Genomic DNA, 11,907 nt, shown 5'->3' with positions numbered 1-11,907 from the left:
GGTATTTTCTGGCTGAAATTTAAACTTTAAAGGCCAATGTATCTTACTCAGACTGGTTGAACTTAGAAATGAGTAAATTTTCTCAATTTTGCCAATTAAAAAAGCCCTTTAGCTATAGCTGTTGGAAGAGGCTGGGCCTTTGCTTTTTTTCCTAAATGGAAGTGGGAAGGTGCTCACAGAACGATGCCAAGCACCGGTGGCTGTACAATTTCCGTTTTATTTTGTGTGCTTTTTTTTAATAGGATATAAATAATGACAAAAATTACAAAATTTATAACTGGAAGCCCAAGCATATTTACACATATGTTTCTGTCTTAGCAAAGCTACTGTTTACTTTGCTCCTATACAATTACCTTTTGGTACCATATTTCAGTGTTATTTTACTCTCCATTTACTACATACATATCAACAGTGAATAGGCAAAATATATACAAGGAACTGTTCAGGTCAAGTAATTTAATATTGTATTAAAATTCTTCAACACTGAACTAAATCCATATACATTTGTCAGTTTGAAATAAAATTTAATTATCTTTCTTTAAAACTCACCAACTGATGAATAACTGATAATCCTCAGGTTTGAAATAATACTGGTTAATAAAAAAAAACATTAAGACAATCCCACAATTTATCAATATCGCTATAATGAACTTCAAAATGATTCACAATATGATCAGTTAGAACAATATACATTAAAATGTTATTTTTTTTCTATAATGATATTGGTACTGTTTATATAATTTGATTCTACATAAATATACATTATGGTATCATACAAATACTCCACAGAGACATTAAAAAAATTAAAATACCTTAAAGAAATGTAAGTAAATTTTATTTAATCAAATAGTAAGCAAACATTTATTTGTTTCAAGAAAAGAGTTTTATTACTTTGGAATCTCTCCTCCTTTTTTTTTTTTTTGTATTTTATTTTTTCTAGAAAAAAATTTTTGCAATAGAATTTTGTTAACACCTTTCTCAAACAAGGTTTCCATGACAGAAATCTTGACAGCAGGAGCCCTAGATTTTTTTTTTTTAACGTTTTCTTTAAAACACTGTGAAGGTTAAAAAAAACAATCTTTGCAGCTTATGGCTGCATCAGCACTTTCGGTTGGATGCCAGTCTGCTTGCCCTAATCTCCTGCTCTGGGGAGTGTCATCAGCACTTTGCCACGCCCAAGCCAGTCCTCTTGGTGATAGCAGTAAAAATTTAGTTATTTAGAAATGAAACCAGAAACATCCCTCACAACTAACCTAGTTTTCTTATCAGTGCATTAATGAAACATTCTTTTAATAAAAATATTTAATACAAGACACATTTTTCTGTGCATAATAAATTCCTCTGTTTTGAATCATTCTTAAATTTTGAATCAATCCATAGATGTAAATGTTTTCTTTATCTGACATGGTTGATTACATATAAAATCGACAAATATAGAAATCGGGAAACAGGATTTCCTGGCAATCATGGGGGTGGTTTTTGTCCTTATGCATGAAATGATGCTCAGTGTTATGATTTTACAGGTGTTTTATGGGGGTAGTTCTGATTCTACCTTTAAAACTGCTGACTGAAAAATCCAAGATTTTTATACTTTTAGGCAGTATTAGAGATCCCCTGTACCTTTTTTTTTTTTTTTTAAAGGTATTATCCCCAAATTCAGCAAAGCAGTGTTGGGGGCAGAGTCATTAGAAATACCTTGGGTGGTGGCAGGGAGGGGAGTCGGGAGAGTCAGCCAAAAATCTCAACTCATGCCTCTCAGGGGTTACGGCTGGAAAGTCTTGGTTGCACACTTTCTGTCACTGGTGCAGAAAGAACGTCCCCAGGAATGGCCAGCGGCCTTTCGCCCGTGACAAGGCCACACAAACAGAGCAGTCTTCCTCCTGGGCTGGGTGGAAACTGAGGCGCGAAGGGAAGCCTGCTCCGGGACTGCTCAGCGTGCAAGGCACCGCAAGGACAGGAGGATGGTGAGTATCAGAAAATTGTGGTTTCATACTTGGTATTAATTCCTCTCTTGGCTTCTTGTCCCGGCTCCACAATCCACGGCAGATTGGCCAGAGTCTTTTGCTCAGATGGGTCGATCTGCTTTAAAACAGAAAGGCTGATGCCTGTTATACGGTACCTGTACCAGGGTGCAAACATGCTTCCTAACACTTCTTGGAAACCAACACTAGGCCTGCAGTCCTGTCACAAACCAACAGGTATGTGAGAATCGTGTTTGTTCTTTTCATACATGTTTATTGCATAAGGACTGTATGCAAGGCATTCAAAGGGTGGGTGGTGAATGAGACCTGGCCCTTGCTCTTGAAGGCACACAGATGGGGAGCAAACACAGAAGCACTTCAATACTGAAAAAGGGGATGGAGGGAGGGAGGGTGCTCTGTGGTTAGGGAGCCAGGGGCCTTCCTAGAGAAGATGAACCAGGTTATGCCACTCTCCAGCTCTCAAGCCTACAGTAGTTTCCATTACAGAATAAGCCCAAATTCCTCAAGGTGAGGTCTAGCCACACTGACTCTGCTTCTCCCTGCATGCCAAGATCATACCCAGGGCCTCTGCTCACATCATCTGCTCTGTGGGAATGCCTTTCCCCAGACACCTGAATGTTTTACACCCTAATGTCATTCAGGTCACAACTCAAACATCACCTCCTCACCCAATACAAAAATAGCATCCTAACTTTTCTGCTCACCTTTTCTGCTCTATCCTTTATAGTCTTTATGCCACATATATATTTATTCCTTCATCCTCCACACAGTATAGGATTTTATTCTCTTCACTGTTTCCCCAAACTTAGAAAAGCTCCTGATAACCCAGTAAATAATAGTAGGTACACCAGAAATACTTGATATTAAAAAAGAATGAGGTAATGTCTAAACAGCTGGAGGACGAGCTAGAGTTTGTCTGGTGAGGGGGCAGGGAGGGGGGAATAGCATGTGCAAAGCTTCTGTGGTAAAGAGAAGTGGCTGGTTGAGAACTTGCAGTTAGTTTGCAGAGTGGAGATGGGAGGGTGAAAAGGTGAGCAGGGCCAGGTCAAGCTGGACCTTGGACCAGACTGAGTTGAGCTATAAAAATTACTATTAAAACCATTTTAGTCCCTTTGCATACAAAGTTAAACAGGCCATTCCTGGGTAATGCTTGAGCTGTGAGCTCTCAGGAGGGGCCTTGGAGGAAGTTTTTCACCACACTGCTGTCTCATCTTTTGGTGTTTCCACATCTGCCCTGGCCCTGGCCACCTGCTCTGCTCAGGAGTGCTCGGGCAAGAAAGCCTAGAAAGATCTCCTTTCTCTTGCACTCTTGCACTGTGAGCTTTGGAGCCTGCTAAAAGGCTGTGGGAATCCATGCCCTTTGGCTACCTTCCAATATGAATTGATTTTATCTCCACAAGGCTGTGGGAAGGACTTCACATATTCTTAGGAATCATGGAATATTTCTCAAAAGTAAACAACTGGACCTGAGGGAAATGGAACATGGATACCAGCTGAGAGGGATAGGATGTTGAGGCAGTTAAAGGACATCAGTATTATTCACTATATATTTTCATATTTTTCAGTGAAGGCTTTTCAGTGCATATTTTACAAGCCGTCATGGCACCCAACCCAGTTGTGCTCATCTGGAAGTTTTTGGAGATCAAAGTCAGATGGAGGCACCTGCCAGGAACAGATTTTTCCAGTCCATATGAGAAACAATATAATAGTCTAAGATAATCCAAAAATACTGGGACAACTCCTGGACATTTAACTTAGTTTTTTTTTGGGGGGGGGGATAGATAATAAACAAATCCCCATCAATAAATGCTACACAGAATTAAAAGCAAGTGTACACTTGAGTGTGACTGGGTATCTACCTCAGAATGAATGGTCCAGGAAAAGCCTCTTACGTTGCTTAAATCTGAACAAGTGGGGTCAGCTCTGCAGAAATATGGGGGATACTATGATAGGTGGAAGGAACAGGTGACACAAAGGCCTCAGGTAGGAGTGAGTTTTGGTCTGTTCTGGGAATAGAAAGGCCTGAGCATCAGAGAGAAGCATGGGGAGAAATTAGGTTTAGGTATCTGGGGCAGAGGTGCTATGATCTGATGTGTGTTTTAGGATCACTCCGGTTGCATGAGGAAGAAGGAAGACTGTTAGGACATGTATTGCAATAGTGCTGGAGAGAGTAGTGGTGGTGGCCTAGATGAGAAGGGTGACTGAGGAAATGGAGAGTGGGTGGATTTGAGACATGTTTTAGGGGCTGAGTAGATGGAATCTGCCCAGGTGTTGTACGCAGTGGTCAGAGGAAGACAGGAATTAAGGACGACCTCTGGATTTATGGCTTAAGCAACATGGTGAATGGTTATGCCATTTATTGAACTGGAGAAGACAGTATAAATCGCTTTGAGGGGAAAATCGAGAATTCTGTTCTGGGAACTTCCAGGGAGGATGGCAGAGGAGGAGAATCCTAGGCTTACCTCATCCCATGTATACACCTAGATAATACCCACATCAGTGTAAATAACCCGGAAAATGACCTATAGATTGGCAGAAAAGACTTCTCGTAGCTAACTGTAGAACAGAGGCCATACTGGAGAGGGTAGAAAGGGCAGAGATGCAGTTGGGAGCCAAAAACCTGCAGGACCCTAAGGGAGGGATGTTGTGGGTGCAGAGGGGAGAGGAGCAAACCCCACCCCAGGCACAGAGGACCTGTGCTGGGAAGATGAATTCCTATAACATTTGGCTTTGAAAACCAGAGGGACTTAATATCATGAGTTCTTACAATCAGTGGGGTTTAACACACCTGGAACTTTGAAAAATCAGTGAGCCAGAGAGTGATAGGAAACTGAATCCCTGCCCTGAGAGAGACAGTATAACAAATAACCCCAGCAAGATACAGCATTGAAGCAGCAGTCTGAAAAACACCTGGGGCATACAGGAGGGAGGGAGATTTGTTTACTAATCTCAGAGCATGTGCTGGAGGGGCAGAGGTCTTTGGGAGACTTCTTCAAGAACAAAAGAGCTGGCAGGCACCATTTCCCTCTCCCACCCCCCAGCCTAGAAACAGGTACACCTGTGTGAACCACTGCAGCAAGAACTCTCTCCACCTACCTTGCTAACAGCATGCTCTGGATGCTTACCCCCCAGTCTGGCCTTGGTGAGTCCATCCAAAGCAACGCCACAAGCATGGCAGCATACAAGCAGCCCTGACAGGGGTCAGCACCACCTCAAAGGGACTCCTGCCCTGGGGAATGGGGACTAAAACCACATAAGCAATCTTATTGTGGCCCCAGGAGTGGGCTGGGGGCAGATATTTGGTCTGACTACAGGCCTCACTCACCAACAAAAAGGGAACAACACAGGGAGAGTGCCCTGCAGTGCAGTGCTCCTGCAGCTCTGGAAAATACCTGGTCTAACCCAACTCAAGCCCAAGGCTGCCCCAGACTGGCCCACTAACAACACAGGGAACCAAACCCTGCCCACAACAGGTAAAGAGAGCCATGGAAGACAACTGGACTGAAGGCAAAAGCAGCACAGCCACAACAGTAAGGTGCACACAATGCACACAGGGGATACCCCATAAGTGCCAGGTTCTGATAAAGAAGGGATATTGCACTGCAGGGCACTATAGGACCTCTTCTTGTTAAGGCCACTACTTTCAAGAGCAAGAGACATAGCTAACTTTCCTAACACATAGAAACAGACACGGGGAGTTAGACAAAATGAGGAAACAGAGGAATATGTCCCAAATGAAAGACCAGGACAAAATCACAGCAAGACAGCTAAACTCTTGGAGATAAGTAACGGAGATAATATGCCTGATAAATAAGTTAAAGGTCATAAAGGTACTTACTGGGCTTGAGAAAAGAGTACAGGACCTCAGTGAGACCCTCAACAAAGAGATAGAAAAACATAAAAAAGAACCAATCAGAGATGAAGAACCCAATAACAAATTAAAAATACACTAGAGGGAATAAATAGACTAAAGGAAGTAGAAGAGTGGATCAGTAATGTGGGGGACAGAGTAATGGAAAGCAATCAAGCTGAACAGGAGAAAGAAAAAAGATTAACAAAAAATGAGAATAGATTAAGGGAACTCAGTGACACCATTCAGTATAATAACACTGCATTATAGGGTTCCTAGAAGAAGAGAGAGAAAAGGGGGCAGAAAACTTATTTGAAGAAATAATAGCTTAAAACTTACCTAATTTCAGGAAGGAAATGGAAGTCCAGATCCAGGAGGCACAGAGAGCCCCCAGCAAAAGAACCCAAGGAGGTCCACACCGAAACACATTGTAATTAAAATGGCAAAAAGTAGTGATAAAGAGAACTTTTAAAGTGGCAAGAGATAACAGTTACATACAATGGCATAAGGCTATCTGCTGATTTTTCAGCAGAAACTTTGCATACCAGAAGAAAGTGACATGATATATTCCAAGTGCTGAAAGAAGAAAAACTCTAACCAGCAAGGCTATTATTTAGAATAGGAGAGATTTTTCCTCCTAAGAGTTTCCCAGATAAAAGTTAAAGTAATTCATGACCACTAAACAAGCTCTATAAGAAATGTTGAAGGGAACTCTGAGTGGAAAGGAAAGACCATAAGCAGGAGTAAGAAAAATAGGATGCACAAAAGCAGTAAAATTAAGTATATCTATAAAAATCAGTCAAGAGATTCACAAAATAAAAGGATGCAAAATCTGACACCATACACCTAAAACATGGGGGAGAGGAGGCAAAATAGACTTCAAAAAAGACTGTACTGAGAGACAAAGGACACTACCTAAAGGGAACAATCCAATAAGATAGAACAGTTGTAAATATTTATGCAGCCAACATGGGAGCACCCAAATACATACATAGCAGCTCGCAGCAAATATAAAGGAAGTAATCAATAGTAATACAATGGTAGTAGGGGACTCTAATATCCCACTTACATCAATGGATCATCCAATCAAAAAACCAATAAAGAAACAGTTGCTTTGAATGACACACCGGACCAGATGCATTTAACAGATAGAATATTCCATCCTAAAACAGACTATGCATTCTTTTCAAGTGCACAGGACCATTCTCCAAAATAGCTGTTAGGCCACAAAATAAGTCTCAACAAACTAAAAAATATTGAAGTCATACCATGTATCTGACCACAACACTATGAAACTAGAAACCAACCACAAGAAAAAAGTCTGGAAAGAACACATATACATGGAGGTTAAGTAACATTACTACACAATGAATGGGTCAACCAAGAAATCAAAGAGGAAATAAAAAAATACATGGAGACAAATGAAAATGAAAACATAATGATGCTAAATCTTTGGGATGTACAAAAAGCTATTCTACGAGGAAGTTTATAGCAATACTGGCCTACCTCAAGAAGCAAGACAAATCACAAACAATGTAACTTTACACCTAAAGTTAAGGGAAAAAAAAAAAACCTAAAACCAACAGAAAGAAGGAAATAATTAAGATTAGAGCAGAAATAAATGAAATAGAAAATTAGAAAACCAACAGATCAGGAGATGTTTCTTTGAAAAGATCAATGCAATTGATAAACCTCTAGCCAGACACATCAAAATAAATATAGTGGACTCACACTCAAATATGAAAGAGGAGAAATAACTGATACCACAGAAATAAAAAAGAATTAGAATATCATGAGAAATTATATGCCAACAAGTGGGACAAACTTGAAGAAATTAGATAAATTCCTGGAAACATATAACCTCCCAAAACTGAGTCAGGAAGAAATAGGAAAAAATTTTAAAAAAATTATTTTATTTTATTTGACAGACAGAGATCACAAGTAGGCAGAAAGGCAGGCAGAGAGAGAGAAGGAAGCAGGCTCCCTGCTGAGCAGAGAGCCCAACGCGGGTTTTGATCCCAGGAACCTGGGACCATGACCTGAGCCAAAGGCAGAGGCTTTAACCCACTGAGCCACCCATGCACCCCCCAAAATAGAAAACTTTGAAAGGACCTATTACCAGCAATAAAATTGAATCAGTAATCAAAAAAACTCCCAACAAAAGTCCAGGACCAAAGAGCTTCATAGGTAAATTCCATTGAATGTTTAAAGAAGAGCTAATACTTATTCTTCTCAAACTCTTCCAATGAATAGAAGAGGAAGGAAAGCTTCCAAATTCATTCTCTGAAGCCCTCATTACCCTGATATCAAAATCAGAAAAAGACACCGTCAAAAAAGAGAACTACAGGCCAATATCCCTGATGAACGTTCATGCAAAAATCCACAACAAAATACTGGCAAACCAAATTCAACAATACATTAAAAAAATCACTCACCACGATCAAATAGGATTTATTTCCAGAATGCAAAGGTGGTTCGTATTTGCAGGTCAATCAACATGATACATCACATCAATAATAGGATAAAAACCATATGATCATGTCAAAAGATGCAGAAAAAATCATTTGACAGAGTGCAATATCCATTCATGATAAAATGCTCAATGATGTAGGTTTAGAGGAAACATACCTCAACATAATAAAGGCCACACATGAAAAACCTACAGCTAACTTCATACTCAGTGGTGAAAAACAGAGTTGTTCCCCTGAGATCAGAAACAAGACAAGGATGTCCACTCTTACCAGCTGTATTCAACACAGTACTGGAAATCCTAGCCTGAGCAATCAGACAAGAAAAAGAAATGAAAAGCATCCAAATTGGTAAGGAAGAAGTAAAACTTTTATTATCTGCAGGTGACATAATACTATGTATAGAGAGCCCTAAAGACTCCACCAAAAAACTACTAGAACTGATAAATGAATTCAAGTAATGTCGCAGGATACAAAATCAATATACAGAAAAACACTGCATTTCTATACACTAATAATGAGTTAACAAAAAGAGAAATTAACAAAACAATCCCACTTACAATTGCACCAAAAATAATAAAATACCTAGGAATGAACTTAACCAAGTATGTGAAAGATCTATATCCTGAAAACTATAAAACACTGATGAAAGAAACTGAAGATGACACAAACATGGCAAAATATTTCATGCTCATGGACTGGGAGAAAAAATATTGTTATAATGTCCATACTACCCAAAGCAATCTACAGATTTAATGCAATCCCTGTCAAAATACCAACAACATTTTCCACAGAACTAAGACAATCTTAAAATTTGTATAGAACCACAAAAGACCCTGAATAGGGGCGCCTGGGTGGCTCAGTGGGTTAAGCCGCTGCCTTCGGCTCAGGTCATGATCTCAGGGTCCTGGGATCGAGTCCCATGTCGGGCTCCCTGCTCAGCAGGGAGCCTGCTTCCCTCCCTCTCTCTCTCTCTGCCTGCCTCTCTGTCTACTGTGATCTCTCTCTGTCAAATAAATAAATAAAATCTTTAAAAAAAAAAAAAAGACCCTGAATAGTGAAAGCAATCTTGAAAAAGAAGAACAAAACTGGAGGAATCACAATGCCGGATTTCAGTTACACTACAAAGCCGTAGTAATCAAAACAGCATGGTACTGGCACAAAAACAGACACACAGATCAATGGAACAGAAGAGAGAGACCAGAAATCAACCTATGATATGATCTATTAATCTTCAGTACAGGAGGCAAGAATGCGCAATGGGAAAGAGTCTCTTCAACAAATGCTACTGGGAAAACTGGACATCTACATGCAAAAGAATAAAGGTGGCCCACTTTCTTACACCATATACAAAATAAACTCAAAATGGATTAAGGACTTAAATATCAGACCTAAAACCATAAAAATCCTAGAAGAGAGAACAGGCAGTAATTTCTCTGACATCAGTCACAGCAACATTTTTCTAGATGTCTCCTGAGGCAAAGGAAACAAAAGCAGAAATAACTACTGGGACCACATCAACATAAAAAGCTTCTGCACAGCAAAGGAAACAATCAACAAAATTAAAAGACAGCCTACTGAATGGGAAAAGATATCTGCAAATGACATATCCCATAAAGAGTTAGTATCCAATATATGTAAAGAACTTTTAGGGGCTGCCTGGGTGGCTCGGTCAGTGAAGCATCTGCCTTTGGCTCAGGTCATGATCCCAGGATCCTGGGATCAAGCCCTGCATTGGGCTCCCTGCTAGGTGGAGAGTTGTCTTCTCCCTCTGCCTCCCCCCCTGCTCATGCTCTCTCTCAAATAAATAAATGAAAAAAACAAAAAACAAAAAACAAAAAAACCCCCAACGTTTACAACTGAACACCAAAACCCCCCAATAATCCAGTTAAAAATTGGTAGAAGACATCAAAGACATTTCTCCAAATAAGATACACAAATGGCCAACAGACACATGAAAAGATGTTCAACATCACTCATCATTAGGGAAATGCAAATCGAAATCACAGTGAGATAATCACCTCAAACCTGTCAAAATGGCTAAAATCAAAACCATAAGAAACAAGTGTTGGCGAGGATGTGGAGGAAAAAGGAACACTCTTGCACTGTAGGTGGAACTGCAACCTGGTATAGCCACTGTGGAAAACATTAAAAAATTAAAAATAGAACTAACAACATGACCCAGAAATCACACTACTGGGTATTTACCCAAAGAATCTGAAAACATTAACTTGGAAAAATATATGCACCCCTGTTTTATTGCAGCATTATTTACAATAGCCAAATTATGGAAGTAATCCAAGTGTCCACGGATAGATGAATGGATAAAGAAAAATGTGTGTGTGTGTAATATATAAATATATGCATGTGCACACGTGCATGCATGCAAACACACATAATGGAAAATTACTCAGCCATAAAAAATAAAATCTTGTCATTTGGAACAACGTAGATAGATCTACAGAGTATAAAGCTAAGTGAAATAAGTCAGAGAGACAAATACCATACATTTCACTCATATGTGAAATTTAAGAAATGAACAAAGGAAAAAAACCCAGACTCTCTAACTATAGAGAACTGATGGTTAGCAGAAGGTGGGGTGGGGGAAATAGGTGAAGGGGATTAAGATTACTTGTCTAGATGAGCACTGAGTAGTGTACAGAAATGTTGAATCACTCTATTATACACCTGAAACTGATGTAACACTGTATATTAACTATACTGGAATTAAAATGAAAAGAATTCTGTTAGGGACATGCTGCGTTTTAGATGTCTGTTAGATGTTAAAGAAGCAATTGAACATAACAAGTTAGATTTGTGGGAGTGCATCAGGACTGGGTACCAGTGGGGTTGGGTAGGTGCAGAGGTGAAGGGACCATGGTGTTCAAAGGGAAGATTTTCAGAGGACATGCAGTTACTGGTGATGCTCAGAGATGATGGGTGAGCGTGGGAGTGAACGGTTGAAGTGGGGTGGAAGTGAGTAGTCAAGGAGCAGAGGCCAGATGCTGGAGGGATCAGCCCCAAGGACTGAAGTTGTCAAGAATGGTGGCAGGAGTAGAGGCCCAAAAGAAGATGGTAAACAAGCCACATGGTCACAAAGGGAGGTGCTTTCTGACAAACATTAGAGATCCTACACTTCCCCCATGACCCCACAAGCTGGGGATGGTGGGGAGGAGAGAGCTAGAGATAGAAGGATATGTGGGCATGAGAGCAAGGCATCTGGGAGTACCTGTGTGTCCCAAGCCCCAGAGTTCCTAGGATGCCATACGGCAGCCAGAGCAGAAGCCAGATGGGAGGCTGGTTGGGAACGTTCCAGCTTCTGGGTACTGCTACTACCAGAGGAGGCCGCTTTGAAGTCATGAAAGTCTGTTAGGACAGGATGTCTACAGAGCTTGTGGGAGGGAAGGGGAGGAAATTCCTGGAGGAAGGCAGATGATGGGGAGGAAGGAGGGGCTGCACCGTCTGAAGAGTCACTGCTCTGCAGGAGGCCTCAGCTGCTGGGAGAGAGCATGCTGAAAGCTGGCGTCTAAGCCTCCAGCAAAGGGGGAGAGGGCCGCTCTGCTCTGACCCAAGATGCATGCCCAGCCTGTGCATCTAGCTAGCTTCC

General features: G+C 40.7%; 1 protein-coding gene across 10 annotated transcripts in view; it reads right to left on the bottom strand.

Moving 5' to 3' along the window:
• Positions 1 to 204: 204 nt before the first annotated feature.
• The window catches only part of ANKS1B (ankyrin repeat and sterile alpha motif domain containing 1B), a gene marked incomplete at its 5' end in the record, with an annotated part of 1,134,786 nt that continues 1,123,083 nt past the window's right edge, over positions 205 to 11,907 (bottom strand). For 6 of the 10 annotated variants that reach the window (XM_080810753.1, XM_080810755.1, XM_080810759.1 and 3 more), the window contains one exon: positions 205 to 2,082. In XM_080810753.1, the coding sequence (XP_080666879.1) occupies positions 1,972 to 2,082 (111 nt within the window). In that variant the 3' untranslated portion in view covers positions 205 to 1,971. Of the gene's footprint in view, positions 2,099 to 11,907 lie in introns of all 10 variants that reach the window. The other 4 variants (XM_080810756.1, XM_080810760.1, XM_080810762.1 and 1 more) reach the window with 2 other exon arrangements.

This window comes from Martes martes, assembly GCF_963455335.1.
Source record: "Martes martes genome assembly, chromosome: 8".
Taxonomy (NCBI): domain Eukaryota; kingdom Metazoa; phylum Chordata; class Mammalia; order Carnivora; family Mustelidae; genus Martes; species Martes martes.
Note: the sequence above shows the minus strand (reverse complement) of the source record. Positions and strands in the feature narration are given on the sequence as shown.